Source organism: Aedes albopictus, chromosome 2 (assembly GCF_035046485.1).
Source record: "Aedes albopictus strain Foshan chromosome 2, AalbF5, whole genome shotgun sequence".
NCBI lineage: Eukaryota > Metazoa > Arthropoda > Insecta > Diptera > Culicidae > Aedes > Aedes albopictus.
The window spans coordinates 254,875,162-254,897,699 of record NC_085137.1 but is presented as its reverse complement, the minus strand read 5'-3'; the positions used below and the strand labels follow the sequence as shown (position 1 = coordinate 254,897,699).

Sequence of the window (22,538 nt, the reverse complement as noted above, 5' to 3'; positions counted from 1 at the left end):
AGTTGAGCATACACTGAAAAAAAAAATATGGTTAAGCTAATAATTCAACCATGTTTAATTTTACCATTAATATATAAGTTAAAGACCACTCCTCGAGGATGCATCATCAAGGGACTTGGCCCATCGCTTAAGCCAAGTCCAACAACAACAACAAGTAGCCGTCACGTTGGATTCAATTAGTCGCCACCAGTCCAATCCATCTGCTTCCCTAGCATAATCCGACACCGCACAACACGTTGCACTTAGATACTGTCCCGCGCATGCAGCAACGACGATGATGACGACGACGACGACGACGATAGCACCCATGGCATGTTGTCAGAATTCCTGGTAAGGAGCTAGGTCAGCAGTTAGGGCTTTGATGATAGGTTTGGAGTAATTTTAATTTGAATAAACGCGCACTTCAGTTTTAGGCGCAGTCGAGTTAACAAGTGTCTTGTTTTTTAAAAACGAACTACCGAACCTCCAGTTCATAAGTGGCTTAGGTCGGTAGGATCTAGTGATTCGAAGTTGTCTCCGCGAGTGTTGTGTGTTCCGGCGAAAGTGCATCGAGGGAAGATCGAAACACCGAAGCCTCCATCGACGGTTCATCGAGGGATTGCGAATACATCCGGAAGGAGTCAACCGAACACGAAGGACCAGCTAGCTTCATCAACCGAGGGAATATCGGCAGACGAAACTGTAAGTAGTTTTAATTTTTACCTTCAATAAGTGAATAGTGAATAAATTTAAAAACCATGATTTGCATGATTTTGCGTTCCAAAATGGCAAGAGCCCAGGAACTAGAAAGCCAAATCGAAGAGCTCCAGCAACGTCTGGAGCAACAAAGAATTCAAATAGACCGGTTGTTAAATTTGCCCGCTGGGCCTAACAACCCACAACCAGCTACTTTCGTCCAGAATACCATTATCAAATTAGTACCCGGTTATGATGGTGACGTAAAAAACTTACCCGCTTGGATCGCATCAGTCGATCAGAAACTACAATGTGCATTAAATTCTGTCCCACAAAGTGACAAAGATAGTGCCCTACTGATTTGGACCTCCGTTATAAGGGACAAAATCACGGGCAAAGCTAACGAAACCTTAATTAATAATAACTCCCCTTGTGATTGGGCGGTTATAAAACAAACTTTAAAAGACAGATTTGCGGATAAACGCGATCTGTCTACAATTCTTAGTAAAATTCCGTATCTTAGGCAAGGACATCTCAGTGTAGAAGAATTTTACCAAAACTGCGATGCGATTTTATCAGACATCAGAGTAAAAGTATCATTAGACGACAATCTGAAGCTTTGCGCTAGTAGTATTATGGACACCTATGAGGCAATGCTTGTAAATGCATTCATCGATGGGTTGTATGATCCAATCTCAGCTCTCACAAGAACGAGTAAACCGAGTTCACTCCTTTCCGCATACCAGCACGCTCTGGATCAGGACAATGCTGCCAAACGGCAAAAGGAGCGAGCTAAAGCATATCAAAAGCCAGTCGCTGATGCACAGAGATTCCAGAGACCCCAAACTAGTTCATTCCGTAATACAAGCTGGAATTCAAACTCCAGAGGGTACCCTTCTCATTCTGTACCAAAACCAACTCCTCCATCGAACAATCAAGAACAGGCTAATAGCGCGAGACACCCTCTTGCCATCAAGCAAGAAAGTTTCTCAAATTCTAAATTTAGAAGGCATATTAATATGCACGAGGAAGTTGACGAAGAAGAAAACGACGAAGAGGAAGTAAATTTTCCCCCGGAAGTACAGCAACAGGAAGAGGATTGAGTTTTCTTCCATACTTAGAAGTCTATTTAGGACAAAATAGAACTTTAAAAATGTTGATCGACACGGGAGCTAACCGCAATTACATTCATTTCCCCGAGTTTAGTTCCTAAAGGCCAAGTTTATACAGGTTCACGACATAAAGTCAAAAACGTAAATGGATCACACAGCATAGATCATTATACTCTTTTCAACCCTTTTTCTTGCTACAATCTCAACATTCCTTTTCAAAAATTTCATCTATTCAAATTTCATAATTTTTTCGACGGGATCATTGGATATCAAACGCTTCATAAATTGGGATGTATAATAAATGCAACAACAAACCACCTAGTTCTACAAAACGTTACTATTCCATTGAAGAAGAAATTTCCAGATACACTAGAACTAAACTTCCATCAATCTACGTATAATTTTGAACTTTTAGTGGCTACGCAGTCTTTATTCTTGAAACGGGTTTATTATCTACCCAACGTTTCGGCACTTAGGGATGGTGCCTTCATCAGGGGGAAAATAATGTTCTCGTTTCGTCTCTCGTGTTTCGGCTAACTTTAACTGTCCTGACTCTAATTGTTTGGTACATGACTCAATAACACTTCGGTGAACTTATGTGGACTTTTTGCTAATGGCCATTAGCAAAAAGTCCACATAAGTTCACCGAAGTGTTATTGAGTCATGTACCAAACAATTAGAGTCAGGACAGTTAAAGTTAGCCGAAACACGAGAGACGAAACGAGAACATTATTTTCCCCCTGATGAAGGCACCATCCCTAAGTGCCGAAACGTTGGGTAGATAATAAACCCGTTTCAAGAATAAAGACTGCGTAGCCACTAAAAGTTCAAAGTTAAGAATTTCAGTCGATCCTTGAAAGTCTACGTATAATGTCCGAGAAATTCAATTGCCCACCTATTCAGGAGATTTTTATATAGAGCGTGATTTGGAAATTGCTCCTAATATTCGCATTCCCTCAGGAACTTATAACGTTGACCAAAACAAAGCCAACATCCTTTTTATCAGTGACCAGCAGACCCCTATTATCGAAAAAATTGATTGCGAACAATTAATATTAGGCATAAATAATTTTGAAGAAGTAAAATTTCCTTCAACTACACCCGCAGCTATCAACGCAGTCGTACGCAACATTAAGCAAGAAGTACGCTCAGATCACCTCACTACCGAGGAATATTCTAAACTTTTTCACCTACTTAAAAAATATCCCACGGTTTTCTATAGAGATGGAGACAATTTATCTTTTACCAATGTAGTAAAACACCGCATAAACACCAGCGATGAACTACCAATATACACTAAAAGTTATAGATACCCTTTTATTCACAAGGACGAAGTTCAAGATCAAGTATCGAAAATGCTGCAATAAGGCATTATCAGACCTAGTACGTCCCCTTGGGCATCGCCTATATGGATAGTGCCCAAGAAATCCGATGCCTCTGGGAAGCAAAAATGGCGTCTTGTAGTTGATTACAGGAAGCTAAACACGAAAACAATAGATGATAAGTACCCCTTACCCAATATTACAGAGATATTGGACAAGTTGGGTAAATGCCAATACTTTAGCACGTTGGACTTAGCCTCCGGTTTTCACCAAATCGAGGTGGATCCAAAAGACGTACCAAAGACAGCATTTCAGGTAGATCATGGTTTGTACGAATATTTGCGCATGCCATTTGACCTCAAGAACACGCCAGCTACATTCCAGCGTGTAATGGATCATGTGCTACGCGAATTCATAGGCAAATGTTGTCTTATTTATATGGAGGACATTATTGTCTTTTCAACTTCTCTTCAAGAACATTTAGAAAATCTTGAAAAAATATTGAGAGCACTTGAAAAAGTGAATCTGAAGTTGCAATTAGATAAATGCGAATTTCTTAAGAAAGAAGTCGCCTTTCTTGGTCATATTGTTACCGATCAGGGAGTCAAACCAAACCCAGATAAAATAATCGCTATTCAAAATTGGTCACTACCGACGAATCAAAAAGAGCTCAAAGGATTCTTAGGAATCTTAGGGTATTATAGAAGATTCATTCGCGACTTTGCGAAAATAACAAAACCTCTAACAGCCCAACTACGTTAAGGCGAAGAAGTAGAACAGACACCATCTATCTATACAGTGTGTTAGGTTCCTGAGTGCAAACTTTTTAGAGGGTGATAGAGGACCATAAATGGAGAAAAAAATTGTTCTACGCATATGGTCAAATCTCAACCGTTACGTAGTTATTGAACTTCCCATGTTTATGACTCTTATTGCCTTAACTGGCAATAACTTGAAAATGGTCAAACTTATCGAAGTTTTTTTACCCTTATTCGAAAGATTATTGAATTTTCTAACAAATGGCATCTTTGAATCGATTGGTTTAGTTAAATAACTAAGTTTTCTAGAGCAAAAAAGCTAAAAATAGTGTATTTTTATTGGATTTTGTCAGTTATCTTTGAAACATGCGTAATAAATTAAAATTCTTTCTTTGGCAAAGTTGTGGCCCCTGTTACATTCTACAATTCGTTCTTTGACACCACACTTCTATCTTTTATCGTTTTGTTGCAATTTTGATTTTAACATCGCATTTCAGATCATAAATTTGCAACTGTCATGGAAAGCACTTTTTTGCGCATTGTGCCGCACATTTAAATCAAAATTGCAAGAAAACGACAAGAGCTAGAAGTGTGGTGTCAAAGAACGAATTGTAGAGTGTAACAGGGGCCACAACTTTGCCAAAGAAAGAATTTTAATTTATTACGCATGTTTCAAAGATAATTGACAAAAACCAATACAAATACACTATTTTTAGCTATTTTGCTCTAGAAAACTTAGTTATTTAACTAAACCAATCGATTCAAAGATGCCATTTGTTAGAAAATTCAATAATCTTTCGAATAAGGGTAAAAAAACTTCGATAAGTTTGACCATTTTCAAGTTATTGCCAGTTAAGGCAATAAGAGTCATAAACATGGGAAGTTCAATAACTACGTAACGGTTGAGACTTGACCATATGCGTAGAACAATTTTTTTCTCCATTTATGGTCCTCTATCACCCTCTAAAAAGTTTGCACTCAGGAACCTAACACCCTGTATATATAAAAATGCAGTGGCATACGTGGGACCGCGCATAACTTGCGAATGGCTGGACCGATTTAGGTCGTTTTAGTTTCATTCTGTTAGTTTTCACCCAAGGAAGGTTTATGAGGCAAAAACATTGAGAAATAGTGGTTTTTTGAAAATCTATTTCCCATACACTTTTACCGGGGAGTCGACGGGGACCTGAACTTAGAACGTCAAAAAACGCAGTAGGCAAGACAAAGTTTGCCGGGACAGCTAGTTATTTATGAAAACTTTTGAAAAATGCAAAAAATTACTTACTCAAAGTGATGTTTTGCAATATCCGAATTTTGATCAACCTTTCATTCTTACCACTGACGCTAGTAATTTTGCTCTTGGAGCAGTACTATCACAAGGCAAAGTAGGAAAGGACAAACCAGTCGCGTTCGCTTCTCGGACTCTGACAAAAACGGAAGAAAATTATTCAGCCATAGAAAAAGAGCTTTTGGCCATCGTATGGGCGACACAGTACTTCCGACCTTATTTATTCGGGAGAAAATTCACCCTATGCACTGACCATCAACCTCTTACATATGCCTTAAATTTGAAGACACCAAATACTAGATTGGTCAAGTGGAGATTACGACTCCTCGAATATGATTTCGAAATCACCCATCGACCAGGTAAGCAGAACGTAGTAGCTGATGCCTTATCAAGCATACCAAAGGAAGCTACCACCAGTAGTAATCCTTCTAACGATTGTAGTCCGCTGCAACCAGCAATTGTAGAAGAGATTAACGTTAATGAGGAGGAGCAGTCGACCGACGATAGCTCTGTCCATTCAGCTGATTCAGACGAATCCAATTTAATTGGATTCACTGAGTTACCAGTCAATGTTTTTCACAATCAGATAATATTAAAAATAGGCAACGATGAATCCGAGACCTACGAGGAAATATTCCCTAAGGTATATCGGAGAACTATTACCAAATTTGTGTATGGCGTTCCAATTTTAATAAGAATCTTTCGCGACTACATGGATTTGCGAAAGACTAACTGTATTTTTTGCCCGTAAACACTATTCGGATTAATTCAGCATGTTTACAGGACTTATTTTAGTAGGTGTAGGACCTTTAAAGTAAAAATTTCTCAAAAGCTGTTAATTGATCTGACAACAGCAGAAGAACAAAATACCATTATAGCGGATACACATGAAATAGCGCATGGAGGTATTTTGGAAAATAAGAACGAAATTTCTAGACGGTTCTTCTTCCCCAATCTCAAACAAAAGGTGAGGAAGTACGTCATATTGTGCCAAACTTGCAATAAACAAAAATACGAACGGCATCCGTACAAAATACAACATGCGGAAACTCCAATTCCGAAACAGCCGCTAGACATTATACACGTAGACATCTATATTGTCCAGCCAAACCTATTTCTATCGGTAGTTGACAAATTATCGAGATTTGGAATACTACTTCCTATTAAGTCACGCTGTATCGCGGAGATCCGTAAAGCTTTACTCAAATACTTCTCAATGTACGGGAAACCAAAGTTAATAGTGTCGGACAACGAACCCGCACTTAAATCAATCGAGGTGAGAGGATTGTTGTATGATCTCAACATTCAACAGTATTTTACACCTTCAAATTATAGTCAGGTCAATGGGATCGTGGAACGTTTCCACTCCACAATTGGCGAAATATTTAGAACAAACAAGCACAAGTTTGAAGACCTATCCAATAAAGAAAGGTTTTTCATAGCTTGTACACTGTATTATAACAGTATTCATTCATCCACAAAACTTAAGCCTCGCGAAGTGTTTTATGGAATAAAGGATGGTTCAGAAAGACCTCTAGATATGGAGGCCATCATAGAATATCGCGACAAAATCTATGATGAAACTGTGTTAGAGTTGATAAAGACTCAGAAAACGCAACTTAGTTACCACAATGCACTAAGAGAGGAACCTCCAATTTTAGTGCCGGGTACGAGCGTCCTCCAAAAGACGCAAGGCGTAAAATCAAAGACAAAAGATCAGTTCCAACTAACTGAAGTTGCAACTGATCGAACCCAAACATACGTTGACACCAATAATAGGAAACTTCATAAGGCCAAACTTCGAAGGCTTAGAAAGTGACAAAAAAAAATTAAATAAATTAGCATTTTATCTTTATAATCCATAATTTCTAGGTACTCAAGATGACTGGCCATCTTACCTCTAAACCAATCATAGATGATACTAATATTTTTTCTATTTTTTAGGTCAAAAAACCACTGAAAAGTAGAAGGACTCCTTGCGTCACGCAACTCTCAACATAAAGATCATCTAAACTTACAAAACAAGCATTAAACCAAGTTTTTTTTTAGAGTACACACTGGACAAGAGGACATGGATACCCACATTTTCTTCATCACCATCTCAATACTTACTTCATTCAAACCGAGTACTACACAATCCATCCGATTAACCAATCTGGCTTTAAATCCCGGAATATTAGCCCTACAGGAAGGTTATAGCTTTCGGAAGCTAGGTGAGCACAAGCTTTTTCATATTGTTGATTTAGACAAATACGAGCCTATCTTTAGAAGGCTAAAAATCAATATAATTGGCATAAACTCCTTTGGCAGCTATTCAGGAATGACAGATTTACTTTCCACAAAAGTGAGCAATACTCAGCAACTTTTCTTCGAACTTAAACCCAAAATTAGGCCCAAGAGAGGGTTGTTCAATTTTATTGGAACAGGAATCAAAACCATTACAGGCAATTTAGACAATAATGACCTCATAGAAATTTCCAAAAATTTAGAAGACCTGAATCTAAATTCTAAAATTTTGATTAATGAAAACAACGAGCAAAGATTGATAAACCAGCAATTTCAAAACAGATTAAATAGAGTCATAAACCATTTGGAAAGCCAACAGGCTCAAATCAGCAAAAATCTCATCTTAGCAAGAAACTGTTCAGCCCGAAAGGATTTCATAATATTTAAAGAAATTTTCAAAATCCATTTTAATCTAGATTTTTTAAAATCCCACCTTGAAGACATTTTTGAAGCCATTAGACTCCCAAAGATTCAGATTCTGTCAAAAAATATTCTGTCCTCTCAAGAATTAGGTTTTGCTACAACAAAATTAGAAGAAAAGGGGGTAGTCCTTAACACATTGGAAGAAACATACGATTTCTTAGAACTTTCGGCATTTCATAACCACTCCAAAATCATTTTCGCGATATCTATCCCGTTATTAGAAAATTTAGTTTACGAAAACTTTTTTCTGGAACCCATGCCAGTAGGGAACAAGATTCTAAAAATGCCATGCCATGCGGGGCAACGATTCAACATTTATTGTCACCAGAGAGTGCAAACGTATCCAAAAGCGGAGGTTGTGCGACCCAGGCAATTTGATAAACATCACCAATGACGGTTGCATTCCAGAACTATTGCAAGGACTATCAGCTAATTGTTCTTTCACGAACTGCATCAATCCGACCGAAATGAAACTTATTATGGAAAATTTTCTAGTACTGAAATCCGTAAGGAACCTGCAAATCGATTCATCTTGCGGTATTACAAAGAGTAACTTAACCGGATCATACCTTTTAGAGTTCCACAACTGCTCGATATATGTGAATGGTTCTACTTTCGAAAATACCGAGCTTATCGCTATCGCAACAGAAACACCTGTGGTATTGCCATTAGATGGGCTCTCAATATCGGAAAGTCACTTCGAATCGACACGGCGGCTCGAAGAGATTCACATCGCCAATCGTAAATTTCTGGAGGATTTCGTTGAGTCATAGAATCGGAACGTACTCATCGATGACTATTTCTACCTTAAGTTTCCTGATTGTTATTATCCTGATTGTTATCCTAGGATGGAAAACAATTCCCAAGTTCCAAGCCTTCTTTAGGAACGTTTTGCGCAGGAGAAAGGACGTCGATATGACGAATCACCAAAAACGTTCCAATTTTGGAAACGAAACGAATCGGGACGATTCCTTTTCAAAGGGGGGAGTAGTTAAAGACCACTCCTCGAGGCCGGATGCATCATCAAGGGACTTGGCCCATCGCTTAAGCCAAGTCCAACAACAACAACAACAACAACAAGTAGCCGTCACGTTGGATTCAATTAGTCGCCACCAGTCCAATCCATCTGCTTCCCTAGCATAATCCGACACCGCACAACACGTTGCACTTAGATACTGTCCCGCGCATTGTAACCGTTCGTCGAATTTGCTCGAGAAGCTTTAAAACTCGATGGCTTTTGCGCCACTCTCGCGAACGAGAGACCACCGGTTCATTTAAAAGTTTGCCCGACTAAATCCACGACTCTTATCTCGAGGGCTTTCTCGAACGGCCGCTAACTTGAACTGAAACCCAAAACGCACTAATTTATACACACAAAAACGAACGAACTGAAACTATAACGGAACGGAACGAACGAACTGAAACTATAACGGGAATTCACACCAAAAGAGACTAGAAACTGAATGAACAACAATAACCGAACAATAAAAAGTGTTTGAAATGAATTTATTTTAACACTTATGTGGCCGGCAGGGTACCCGGGTACCTTTTTCAATTTCAAATCTCGATATTTTAATGGTTATTGAGACTAGGATGTTGAAACTCTGTTAGATCTTAGAACTCGTGAATATACATCTATTAATGGGGTTGACCGAATTTTAAAGTGAGGAGCAGCAGGGGGAGGGGCTCCTGCCTTTTTTTATTACGTGGAAGGCCGACAGGGTACCCGGGTACCCACGAAATTGAAATGATCATATCTCCGTCAATTTTTCATCGATTTTGGAAATTTTTAGCTCATTCAACTCAGAAACTCATCATCTATCGGGAAAATATTTGGTTAGATCGATCTAATCACCGTGGTTGTCGGAAAATCCATATTTTTGGGAGCATGTCCTTATACTATATTGAAACCCACATTGTTAAGGCTAGGATACCTTAAAGTGTTTATGGTCAACCATGACCCTACGGGAAGCGTGTTCCGAAATCACAAAATTTTGTCGTGGATTTTTATAATGTGTTTCTACAGATAAGAACATTGCATTAGATCAGTAGGTCGGCGCCAGATGCACGTTATTCATCATTTGGGAAATTTGTGCCAGAAACTTTGAATCGCTTGCGCTAAATTATAGTTTCACCGATCGCGTTGAAATTTGGCACAGTTCATATTGGACCTCCATGGAATCCAAAAAGTCGACTGGAACGAGAATTTGATTTATGTTCCATGCTACTGGGGACTGTTATCCTTCTGAGTTCAGCTAGTTTGATGAGGTACGTCCCGAGCGTCTGTTCATCAAAGAGGTGCTGCTCAAATAACGTCTGGTCTGGCATCCAGCGGCTGAATATGAAATGCTGTATCACGTCAAATATCTAAGTATGCAGCCTCTTCAACACTATGCGGCCCTGGAATGGTAGCCTGCTGAAAACCTTTAATCATTATAATAATATATAATAATATAATAAGGTTTTTTACGGCATCATCAGCATCGGCAGCCATGTTGGATATGTGGTGCTAAATTTCAAAGTGATAATTCTCAGCCATGAAAGCGAATATGCGCATAAAAAAGTATCACCCTATGTATATTAGAGTGGGTCATCGTTTATATGGAAAAATGAAAAATTCAATGGTATCCCATCAGATCAAAGCTTTTTTGGTCCCATTTCAGGACCCAAATAAGTGTGCAAAATTTGGGCACGATCGGTAATGTCTACGTTTTGCGCATCGCGTTTGAAGTTTGTATGGGATTTTACATGGGAAAACACACGTTTATGCATTTCTCTCATGACAAACTCGAATTTTTCTAAAACCATGTCACCGATAAAGTGAAAATATAGCGTAGGGTGTCCTGAAAAACTTTGTCGTAGACTGCGAAGTGATCTGATGCTTATGGAAAAAGTTATAGCGTTGGCATTGCTTGTCGAAACAGCATGATTTTGTTGCTATTGTTATTCCTTTACATGTTAAAACTTAAACACATGCATGCGGTTCGTTGGTTATAACTATTTTAACAAGCATCGGATTGCTTTTCGGTCTTCAACAAAGTTTTTCAGAACATCCTATCCCGAGCAAAGACGGATAACAAAGTGATAATAAACTGTGTTATCGATGTTATCATTTGATTATTTTTGTTATCATATTTTGCAATTGATGATAACCAGATGATAACAAATTTAGTTATCGATAATTTTGGTCTATCGCGATAACATAAAAATACCAAATGATAACAAAATATGTTATCAGTTTCCAAACGCATATTTCAAAGTTTTCCCCAAACTGAAAGTCTGATGAACCTCGAATCTAAAAATAGATTCCGCTCTCCACCTTCAATGCGACTGTAGTACGAAAGCGTTGCTTTTAATGACTCTCACTCTCATTGAGTCCCGTTGGTATAGGGGCTATCGGCTGCCGCCCGGCAATCGCTCGATCAGGGTTCGAGACCCGCTGGGCGCAATAGCTGAAAACATGGGTTGTGAATTATAAGAAACTTTTTTCAATTGCTGACGATGTCGGTAAAGTAGATTTTTACTATTTTCGTCGATAAAATAACTCTGAATGATAACTAGTTAATAACAAAACCAGTTATCAATCAGCTGTATTTTTTCATATTGATAACTAAATGCAATGTTGAACAAAATATTGTATAACACAATCAGTTATCAACTTGAGCTCAATGATAACTTAACTTCTTATCATGTTGATATTCGAGAAGTAAATTTGAGTGATCATTTTTGTTATGTTGGCTCTTAATTCAGCCTAAATGATAACAAACTCAGTAATCAAACAAATGATAACCAGGTAACAGAACTTGTTATCCTTTTTATATTCGCCTTTGCTCGGGTATAGGCTATCATTCAACAGTATCGGTTAAAAAGTTTCAGACAAACTTTTTCAACTTATGACAAAAATGCAAAAAAGTATGTTTTCCCATACAAAATCCCATACAAATTCAATTGCGCAAAGTGTAGACGCAACCGATCGAGCTCAAATTTTGCACAGATACTCAGGACCCGAAAAGGAACCAAAAAAGCTTTGATCTGAGAAAACGGTTCCGATGACCCACGCTAATGTATATGCTCACTCGCAGTGATTGTGATGATACTTTTTCAGCTGCGTTACTGCAGAATTATCAGTTTTTCATCACATCAAAAACGCGAGGCAAACAATCATTGAAAAGCAAAAAGTCGTGAGCTAAGGCTGTATCATTTTTACTCACTTGATAGCCACTGCACCGTTTTTCAGGTCGAAATATTTGCTCTTATGTGAGGAGTGCAATCTAAACCCAAGTAACCACAAGCATTATATCATAACATCAATTCAATCGTATTATAGTTTAGCTAATGCAAGATAACTTTCATTCTTCATCTGTCAAGTAATGAAGCGTTACATCTACATTATGAAAGCATTGAAGCATTATGGGATTTTGACAGTTCAGTATAGTTCTATAGGGCCGTTGTTTAATGTTTCATTGCATTATCATGTTAAAAGCTTTATGGCAAGCAATAATGCAAGCATTTATTACTTTATATATGCCTTTACTAAGGCTTCCATCACTGTAAACAGAAAAAAAACACTCAGTTCGAAGAAAAAAAGCTGTAAAACATTTTTAGAAACAGAACCATTGAAAAGAAAGGAAAACAAACCCAAATTTTCATGGATTGCTGCGTAGCACTTAGGTTATCATGCTCAGATGTTGCTGTTTGAAAATTTTCTGGTTGGGACATGAAGACAATCAGATGCTGAGGGAACAAAACTTATGTGGGGTATAGCTTTCCTTATTGAACACAGTGCTCCGATTTCTTAAAAGAAAGGATAAAAGCGCTGTTTGTATTGTTCCTAATTTATTGTGCTTTTTGAGCACATATGAAAACAAAAAGAACAGAATCAACACAGACAAATTTATATCTTTATATTATCTTCGTTTGTGGAATCAATCGGTTCTGTAATCGCTTGTTTTCGACTAGGATGAGTTTGGGAAAGTAAGATAACTGATAGCATGCCGACCCCAGCACAACTTTTAGAGCTGCTGAAAACACAACTCAATAAGGCACGAGCTGAGTAAACGTTATCTTATGTTGCACATTTTTCCAGGTGCAAAACACATTTTCATCGTAACACACAGCGTTAGCGCGTCCGACTTCCCTCGTGGTCCAGTTTCAGCAGTCTTGGTTCAATTCCCGAAATAGAATAAAAAATCAGAGTGAGAGTATCGGAACAGGTATGGGTAGATAAAAATATAGGTGTAAAGTGTCGTAAATACATTAACAAACAAACAAACAGATAAAAATAGATTGAAAAATGACAAAAATACTTTTTTCCTTTTGTTGACATGATGCTTTAAGTATACATTCCATACGATTTCATTGCATTAGCTATATGGCACAAGCATTTTATATGCTTTAGCAATCACCACAGTAAAGCTTGCTTTAAATCAACAATAGTAGCGCCACTTTCGACTTTAAACCTACTTTAATGGTACCTAAATGACAGAACAACTTTATATCGCATGTCACATAATACACTATAAAGCGAAATTAATGCTCTATATCCAGCGTCATGGTTACTTGGGAAGTGCAGCACGTAATGAGCAAAGGAATATTTTTATGTTCAGATAGCCAGGCTGCTATTAAAGCACTTGTTTCTGCCAACTCTAGGTCGAAGATAGTTATCGCTTGTCGAACTCAAATCGAGGGGCTGAATTCAGCAAACGCTGTTCACCTTGAAACCCGGGCAAAACTCGCGGTAAAACAACTAGTGGCCCTTATAGAGCTGTGTCTCAAGGTCGGCTTACCACTGCGCGATCAGAGGGGATTCGCGACCAGCGTGCGGATACTGTCAGCTTACTTGGGTTATAGGAAAAGTATGAAAATTTTAATGAAAACTGCTGGTGTTTATTGAAAATTCTATTGTTTTTAATATTGTGGATGTAATTTATTAAAGAACTTGTAACTACCAAGACTTATGGGGCTGCTCCGCAACCACAGTGGCTCCCAATTACTTCCGGTTTCAAGCTCAGTAGCATGAGACCCCTCGAGCTGGGTCTCAGGGCCGGCATGCTACTCGATAATCGGAGGGGCTTCGCGGACAAAGTATGAAAAACCAAGAAGATTCACATTTCTAAAATAATTTATTAAAACTCCTAGTGTGTCGTGTGGGTGTTGTTCTGGGTTATAAAGTGTATTAATTTGTTAAGTGTGGCCTAATCTAGATCGTACCGGTACATACCGCTGCCGTGGGTTTTTGTGGGTGCGATGGCCGACACAGTGACTTGTATCCCACTGTGCGGCTGGAACTCTCGCCGGAATGGCGAATGATGACGGTGTTTCGGCCCGGTACTTAGCCGACGGGACCAGCAGGCATAGCTGGGTGGTGTTTGGGTGGCAGGCGTCTTCCTTCTTTGACGGTATCGGCACGGCCCAGGACGAGACCGGAACGACCGTGCCGAGAAGGGTCCCTCCTTGGCGATTAAGGCCAACGGTCTGAGGGAATCGTCCTGAATGGGACGATGGCGGTTCCTTAGCGATTAGGCTCGGAAGCCTTATTGACTTCCGAGCCGCCGTGTGCTGACCGTTCTATTAAACGGATACGAGGTCCTAAATCGGATTATAATGTTCCGTCAGGCTGGGTAAAAGGTTTATCTAGGCCGAATTACCTGAACGGAGGCAGCTCCCTTGTCCAGCCCCTAATAAGGGGGGGGGGGGTGGTATTTTGGGGTTCAATAGTTGCACTGCACTGTTCACCGGTCTTACCACACGGACGCCTAAATTCTTTCTGCCAATCTTCCAAAATAGAAGATGGCTGCGCCCATTGGCACTCACCTCTAAATCGATTCGTTTATCGCACCTGCCATCTTACGAGCTCTCATTATCCTTATAGTTCAGCTCATTAGCAGCGGTACAGTTACTCGCTAGGGTGGTGTAGCCTGCTGTTTTGTTTATATATTTAAAAACGTGAATTTTCACAAATACAAACACTCATACACAAGAAAACCCAAGAATTGGAACCAACCGGTTACAAACTATTGTGCTATATGGCGTAGAGTGGGTAGTTTCATTGAATATTGGGGTTTGGAGACGTACTGGTACTGTTGCTGTTGGTGGAGCTCTGCGTAGACTCGGTGCCGATGGCCGAGTGATCGCCGATGCTGATGTGGGATGGACCTCGGGATGGACGGCCTGTCCGCCGGTAAATTGACGGCTTGGGGTGGTGTTATGATGGTCGGAAATTTAAGCAGATCGTCTTGGTTTGACAATGCGATTTGTCTGTTTCGCTGGCATCTTCCTTCTTTGTCGTAGATCGACAGAGCCCAGGTCAAGGCCGGAGTGACTCTGCCGAGAGGAACCCTCTTTGGCGGTTAGGGCATTCTTAGGGGTCCCGAGGAATCGCTCCCTAATAGTTATGGCCTCGCAATACTAGAGCGGGTTTAATCGTTTACGGTTAGGTATTTCAATCAACTAATGATGACTAGGCCGAATCGTGTGCTTCACCAGTTCGGAACTGGCCTACAAAATTACGGTGTGTAAGGTAACACAAAAGGTCTTGTGATGGCAACACAGAGCTCGCGCCACTCTAGTCTACAGCAATAAGGAGGTCTTCTTATTCTGTATGGCTCTACGACCTCGCTGGGGCTTGGCCTGCCTGGCTTCAACTTAGTGTTCTTTGAGCACTTCCACAGTTATTAATTGAAGGGCTTTCTTTACCTGCCATTGCATGAATTTGTATATTGTGAGGGAATTACAGTGATACTCTATGCCCAGGGAGTTGAGAACCCGCCTTCTCCGGATTGGCGATCCATAGCCTTAACCACTAGGCTAACTGGAGACCATAAGGAGGTAACGCAAGTTTAAATGAAGCATTTAGGAGCTAACACATACCTGATTGAACAATCAACTATGACCCGTATCACTTCACTACCCAAGCAACCAAAAGTTCGGTTAACCGAACTTGAGTTCACAAAAAGTACACTTGTGTCGCTGAAAGGAACGCTATTCAGCTTAAAAATAAGCTTCGAAAAAATGAAAAAAAATGTGTTTAGTCCTCAAAAGTAATTTATTATTAGGAAACATTAGTTCATGTGGAATCCCAATTGACTAATACCTTGAAATAATTTTTAATGTTTTTTACTTACTGAGATTTGAACTCGGGTTCTCCTCGTTGAAAGTCGGTGCCTAACCACTACTCCATGTATGTGTTGTTAGGCACTGTGGGATTTTACTCAATGTGCTGATATCATTTAGTAGAGCTCAATCAGGTTCGCGTGTGAACTTTCTCTGAACTTGGAATACTGTTTGAAGTCGAAAGTTCGAAAGAAGTTCACGTGGAACTTCTTGTGAACTTACAAAGTTTGACATTTTCAATTTGTTGTGGTTCGCAGTGCAGAGCAATAAATTAGGGCCAGTGTATAGACTTTAAGAAAAGATTATAAGTTTTCAACTTGGTTTCCAGTGACTACGATTGCGTCGATTATCGTCGCGCTGCAGCGACAAGTGAGACGGGTGTGAAAACATCCAGCAAAGCTGGAAAATTTTTGTGCGCAGCCGAAAAACCCCAGGCGGAATCCTGGGGGGAACAGTTTTCCGCTGCGGGGGCAGCCTTTGAGCCACACAATACGGATCTTTTGCGTTGATTACAAGTAAGTACGTTGAAATATTATAGTGGAACAAAGTGTACTTGTGAAATAAACACAAGCTGTGGCTGCTGGGCTCGATTTCCGAGTGATTTAATTGAAAGAGAACTTCTCCACGGCCCCGCTGTCGCCGAAGTTCAAATGAAGTTCACTTTTGGTACGGTTAATATTTATCCGAACTTCGAGTAGTAAGTTCAAAACAAGTTCGAAACAAGTTCGGAACGGATGATTTCAAGTTGTTGAAATATGTCCAAATGAACTATATTTGAGTTTTAAAGGCACGGATAAGTTCAACATGAGTTCGGTTAATGTTTGATTGAACTCTGATTTAAAGTTCAACATAAGTTCTTTTTGAACCTTTTTTCGACTTTAATGTCGTTTTGAAGAGAAGTCAAAAGCTTGTACATGTACTTCAAAGTTCATAAACAATACAAGAGTAACTTTTTGGAGAATTAAGTTCAACGAAACCGGAATTGAACCAAACTTGAACTTCTGAGTTTGTTCTTCAAGTGCAATCCGAACTTTTGGTTGCTTGGGTACTCACTAGAAAAACTTTCTAGGAATATTTTCTTTATTTAAATCTTAGATCCGAAGCACAGATACTTTATGTAGGATTGCGGATTTTCATTGCGCCTCAACCCTTGCAATCCTATTCTGAGACGGTTATTGTTACCACCCCTTTGCATCAGTCTACGCCCGCTAGGATATGTGTTGTTGTACCCAATCTATATGTTCAATAATATGCCCTCCACTTGTCCCCACTCTATACCGTTGTAGTAGCATCACATGACTTCATCGGCCCTAAGCCAACTATTTCGATACTTTCATGTCCGGGGGATGAGGATATACGGCCGAGAGAAAAACTTCCACACGCGGACATTACATAATAAAAACATGCACGTTTATTGGACTATTTACAGTATGTACATACACAATATTACAATTACACACTACACATTAAAAGTAATATCGCGGAGAGCGCGCGCGGGCAGCATCTTGCTGCTGTTGCAGATGATGGCGTTCTGTTGTTGCTGTTGCTGCCGTTCGTCATCGGCGGCGGCGGTCGTCGTCTATCCGTCGTCGTGATAGAGACGAGCCGAGCCGATGATGCTTGTATAGGGGGCAGTCGTCTCACGTTAGATCCCGTTCACAACAGATACAGATTTTGTCGGCCCCTGGGAGCATTTTGGGCTGACAAAATAGGGTACCTGACAAAATTTTATTCATGAAAAATTGTTCTGAGCTCGCCAGAGATAGTAGCAGCGAGTGAGGGGTTACTGAGATAGGTGGAGCGGGTCTGCTTTGGGTTCGTTCAAATATTACATAACGCTAAGGGTCTAGCGCTGTGTTACGCTTCATACAAAATTTCGAAATTTCTCTTACAAAAATAGTTACGCGGGGAGGAACAGGGTTTAAAATTGCCAAATTTTGCGTTACAAATATTACGCATCTCTTCTTTCCGGACATGTACGAACATCGTACGAAAACGAAGGCTATCAGTCGGAGTCCTGTTGATGGACGACATCGCGCCCGAAACCGGTCGACGAAAGGTAAATTCTAATATCTTGGCGATTGTAAGAACTATAAGTGTTATGTCTCGTCTCACGTCGCGCGTATTGTGAAATATACGCTTCATCACAATAACTCTCCAGGCATGCTGCACTAAAAAAATAATAGGAAAATTGTTTCACATCATGTTTGGAATTCAAAAAAATTACCTCAATTGCCAATTTTAATTTATTTTCGTGATGATTTCGTACTAGTGTATAACAAAAGCCCCGAGTTACCCCAATTTTCTTTCCCCATAACATCGATGCTAGTGGTATTGACATGTTTTGGCCAAAAAATTAGCTGTCTCCACCTGCTGCTTCATGAGTTATCAAATAAATTGTAGATTACATTCTTTAGTTATTTTAATGAGAAAAACCTCTATTTCCGTGATTATTTAGGTTTTTGTTAATGCATAATCTTTTTTTTATTTATTTTTGCTAACCTAATGGTACATTTTTTTTCATTTTTTTTTTTACTTGAAAATATTGATCAAAATCGATTTTTTCGACTTTTTTAGTAAAGTGATCCACTGTGCCTTTCGTGTGCATTTTACAGTATAAGTGTCTTCGGAAGAAATGTCAAAATAAGCAGAATGAACAACCTCCTCACACCGTCTTTCGAAGCGGACCACAAGAAGAGGACACCGTTAGCCAATTTCTATCGTTCTTGATAAATTCCTTTAATTAATAGTTTTTTTAATCCTAAGTTGTAAATATTAGTGCCTAAAAGAGAGAAAAATCGGTCAGAAAGTGTTAGCTCATAAGTTGTAAATAGAATAAATAGAGAAAAATCAGTGATTAAGTGTAAGCTAGGTTAAGGAAGTGAAAGGGAGGAACGCCAGCTTTATGCAGGGCTGATTCCGAACATGGACACTACACAGACAGACGACCCAAAGCTCCCACCCGATAAAGGTAAGGAATGGATGGAAACCAATTTACCCAACACAGACGAGGAAGATCTTTTCATGGGATTTTCGGAAAATGAACAAACATAAACCCAAAACGAAAACCAACAGCGAAAACGCCGCGAAAAGGACACGTACCAAGACAAACACACAAAACAGCTAAAAAAATCACAACCACCCACAAGATCACAAACACAGGCAATCACAAGCACAAACGAAAACCTAAACTCACAACTAGGGTAAATGTACCAATAGTGGTGCTATTAGTAGCACCTTGTAGAAAAATAATTGAATAACATTGATAATACCACAAAATAAAAAGTCTAAAAACGTTAATCGGTAGTTTTCCACTTAAATTTGCTAGGAAAAATGTAAAAACCATTGTTTATTTCAGTTTTTGCTAATAAATCACTTGCACCAACTATAGGTTCACGGTTCCTATTCTCTCTCTCTCTCTTCTTGGCGTAACGTCCTCACTGGGACAAAGCCTGCTTCTCAGCTTAGTGTTCTATGAGCACTTCCACAGTTATTAACTGAGAGCTTCCTCTGCCAATGACCATTTTGCATGCGTATATCGTGTGGCAGGCACGAAGATACTCTATGCCCAAGGAAGTCAAGGAAATTTCCTTTACGAAAAGATCCTGGACCGACCGGGAATCGAACCCGTCACCCTCAGCATGGTCATGCTGAATACCCGTGCGTTTACCGCCTCGGCTATATGGGCACGGTTCCTATTATGGAGGTGAAATTTAACATTGGTTCCTATAGTGGCGCATCCCATTGAATTCTTATGGGACCCACCACTATAGGAACACTACCACCACTATAGGTGCAAAGGAGCAAAAAATTTAAGGAAAATAATAATTTAAAACAGATTTTTCGGCAAATCCTGAACACAAAACTGAATTAATGTTATTAATTAATTATGAAGCATCTATTAAAAATGTCATTTGCAAGCTTTTCGTTCGAAATAGTGCTAAATTGGCACTACCACCACTATTGGTACTACCTCCACTAAGGGAGCTTTTACCCTACGAGTAATTGAAAACAATCCACACAGAGTCGCGGAAACAGAAAAACTACAAACAGAACAGGAAAACTTAACAAAACAACTACAACACATATTTGAAAAAATAACAGACAAATCATCTGAAAACCAAATTCAGATTTACTCCTAATTGAAATAGCTACAATGATTCAAAACTTAATTCAATTAACGTGGAACAATTCGTCATTGAAATCATCGTGATCATTAAACATTTGAAAGCAGTTTTTTCATTCAAAACTAAAATGTTTGCCGCAAAAATGTATTCACTGTCTTCCTCATGAGGAATGGAATACAGTGAATACATTTCCATGGCGATTGTTTTGATTTACAGCGAAAAAACTGCTTTTCAATTTCCGAAAAATGATGACGAATGCTTGAGCCTTAACTAAACTCGACAAAAGAGAAACAATTAACACATAATTATGGATAATAGTTTTTTAAACGATTTAAACATATCTCAACTAAACATACACAGCATAAGACCTCTCCATAAAAGAGAAACTATAAAAACATACATTAAAACCAAAAACATACATGTATTTTTACTTCAAGAGACTTGGTTTAAGCCAGATGAGAAATTAAAATTTCTCAACTACAACTTCATTAAAAACTGGTGGCACAGGAATTTCAATTCATCCTACACTTATATATGAAGAAATAATATTTAGAGACATAGAACTTAAGGTGAAACGGGACGCCGTGTTATTTTTCCTATCTTGCCTCTCTTTCTAACAATTTGCCTCGCGATTTTGAAGATGGTAATCTCGAGTTCTATCGCACTGAAGATGCTGAAAAACAATCAGCATATGCACTCCAAGTGAACATACACAGTGATAGGTTTTTGTTGCAAAATATGAAGTAGAATCTGAGATTACCATCTTAGTAGCAACAGAGCAATGGCGGATATTTCCCCGATCGTCCCGTCCGCCCTTAAAGAACCGCTTGAAAAACTTTTCAACTACATAGACAACAGTACAATACCAGTATTCTTAGGAGGTGACCTGAATGCTCATCATTCAACATGGGACAGTGTTTCAAATAAAACTGACAGAAGAGGAGAACTAATAAGTGAAATAATTGGAAATAGTAACACAATTCTTCTAAACACGGGAGTAGGAACCAGGTGGGAGGATATCAATAGCAATTCATCAGCAATAGACCTCACAATTACAACTCCAGAACTAGGCCCAATAACAAGTTGGGAAACCAGTTCAGAAGATTTAGGATCAGACCACAAATTAATTGAATGCCAAATAACACAACACAACAAATACAGTAATAAAACATCAAAAACAATAATAAGCAAAAATAAAGCAATTGAAAACATTAACCAAATAGACCCAAAATCAATAACAAACATAGAACAACTAAACAAAGAAATTGAAAAAGCATCCTACACCATTCATCCAAACAGCAAAAAGAAAATAAAACCGTACTGGAACGAAAACATCAAAAAAAAAAAACTATACGAAATTGAAAACAGAAAACATATAGAGTTCAGAAACAACTTAACCCTTGCAAACAAACACGAATTTAAAAAAGCAGAAAGAAACTTCAGAAACGCGTTGAAAAAAGAATTAAGATTAAAATCATTGTTGATGGAAAATCAAATATTTCAATGAAATTCGGTGCAAATACAAACTTTTTACCATTTAACAGAAAGCTTATACCCATGGCTTTCATGTACATACGATTTTGCCGTAGTAAATTATTTCCATGTGGGAGAAAAAATCACTTAAAATTTGCACTGCTTCAGAAAGCCGCAATTTGGCTCAAATTTTGATAACCTACCCTAATATATCTACACAAAAAGGAGTTAAACATTACGATATCATGCCTAAACCAATACTAAAACCGTGGTTTGATACATTAGATCTAGACACTCTCTCTCTCTCTTCTTGGCGTAACGTCCTCACTGGGACAAAGCCTGCTTCTCAGCTTAGTGTTCTATGAGCACTTCCACAGTTATTAACTGAGAGCTTCCTCTGCCAATGACCATTTTGCATGTGTATATCGTGTGGCAGGCACGAAGATACTCTATGCCCAAGGAAGTCAAGGAAATTTCCTTTACGAAAAGATCCTGGACCGACCGGGAATCGAACCCGTCACCCTCAGCATGGTCATGCTGAATACCCGTGCGTTTACCGCCTCGGCTATATGGGCCCCTAGATCTAGACACACAAGAAATTGTAACAATTGGCAGATTAAGATCATATCATACACTATCAAAAGAAAAATTATATATGTGGAAATTAGAACAAGATGACAAATGCGATAGTTGTGGGGTTAAAGAGGATTTGCAGAAAAAAGTTTTCTTCTAGGACGCTTCTATAAAAAGCTAAAACTGATCTAGATCATTTGCAATTTGTCTAGATCAAATATCATATAACCAGATGTTAGTGCAAACTCTTACAAGGCACTTCTCGGAAGACACCAAACCTCTAGGATGGATATCCAGAGCACTAGGGGTTTTGTCTGTCCATAACAGCGTTCTGCCCCAGTGTACCACGCAGGCATTTGGATTGGTCAATACATAACTGTATAAAGGCA

The 22,538-nt window shown here is 39.0% G+C and overlaps 2 protein-coding genes across 2 annotated transcripts in view; one reads left to right on the top strand and one right to left on the bottom strand.

The window, feature by feature from the left end:
* The first annotated feature begins 6 nt into the window (after positions 1-6).
* Positions 7-9,263, top strand: LOC134288015 (uncharacterized). Its single transcript, XM_062851555.1, has 2 exons — positions 7-681; positions 7,100-9,263. Exon 2 carries the CDS (start codon positions 7,227-7,229, stop codon positions 8,256-8,258), a length of 1,032 nt encoding a protein of 343 aa, XP_062707539.1. The 5' UTR covers positions 7-681; positions 7,100-7,226; the 3' UTR covers positions 8,259-9,263.
* A 1,953-nt stretch (positions 9,264-11,216) lies between these two features.
* The window catches only part of LOC134286473 (uncharacterized), a 28,083-nt gene continuing 16,761 nt past the window's right edge, over positions 11,217-22,538 (bottom strand). The window contains exons 3-5 of the mRNA XM_062848087.1: positions 14,512-14,541; positions 14,085-14,431; positions 11,217-11,316 (exon numbers count right to left, since the gene is read on the bottom strand). Coding sequence (XP_062704071.1) covers positions 11,217-11,316; positions 14,085-14,431; positions 14,512-14,541 — 477 coding nt within the window. The remainder of the gene's footprint in view (positions 11,317-14,084; positions 14,432-14,511; positions 14,542-22,538) is intronic.

Excerpts from the sequence above, each read along its gene's own strand:
- LOC134288015 (XM_062851555.1), top strand. The coding sequence starts at position 7,227 with ATGGATACCCACATTTTCTTCATCACCATCTCAATACTTACTTCATTC.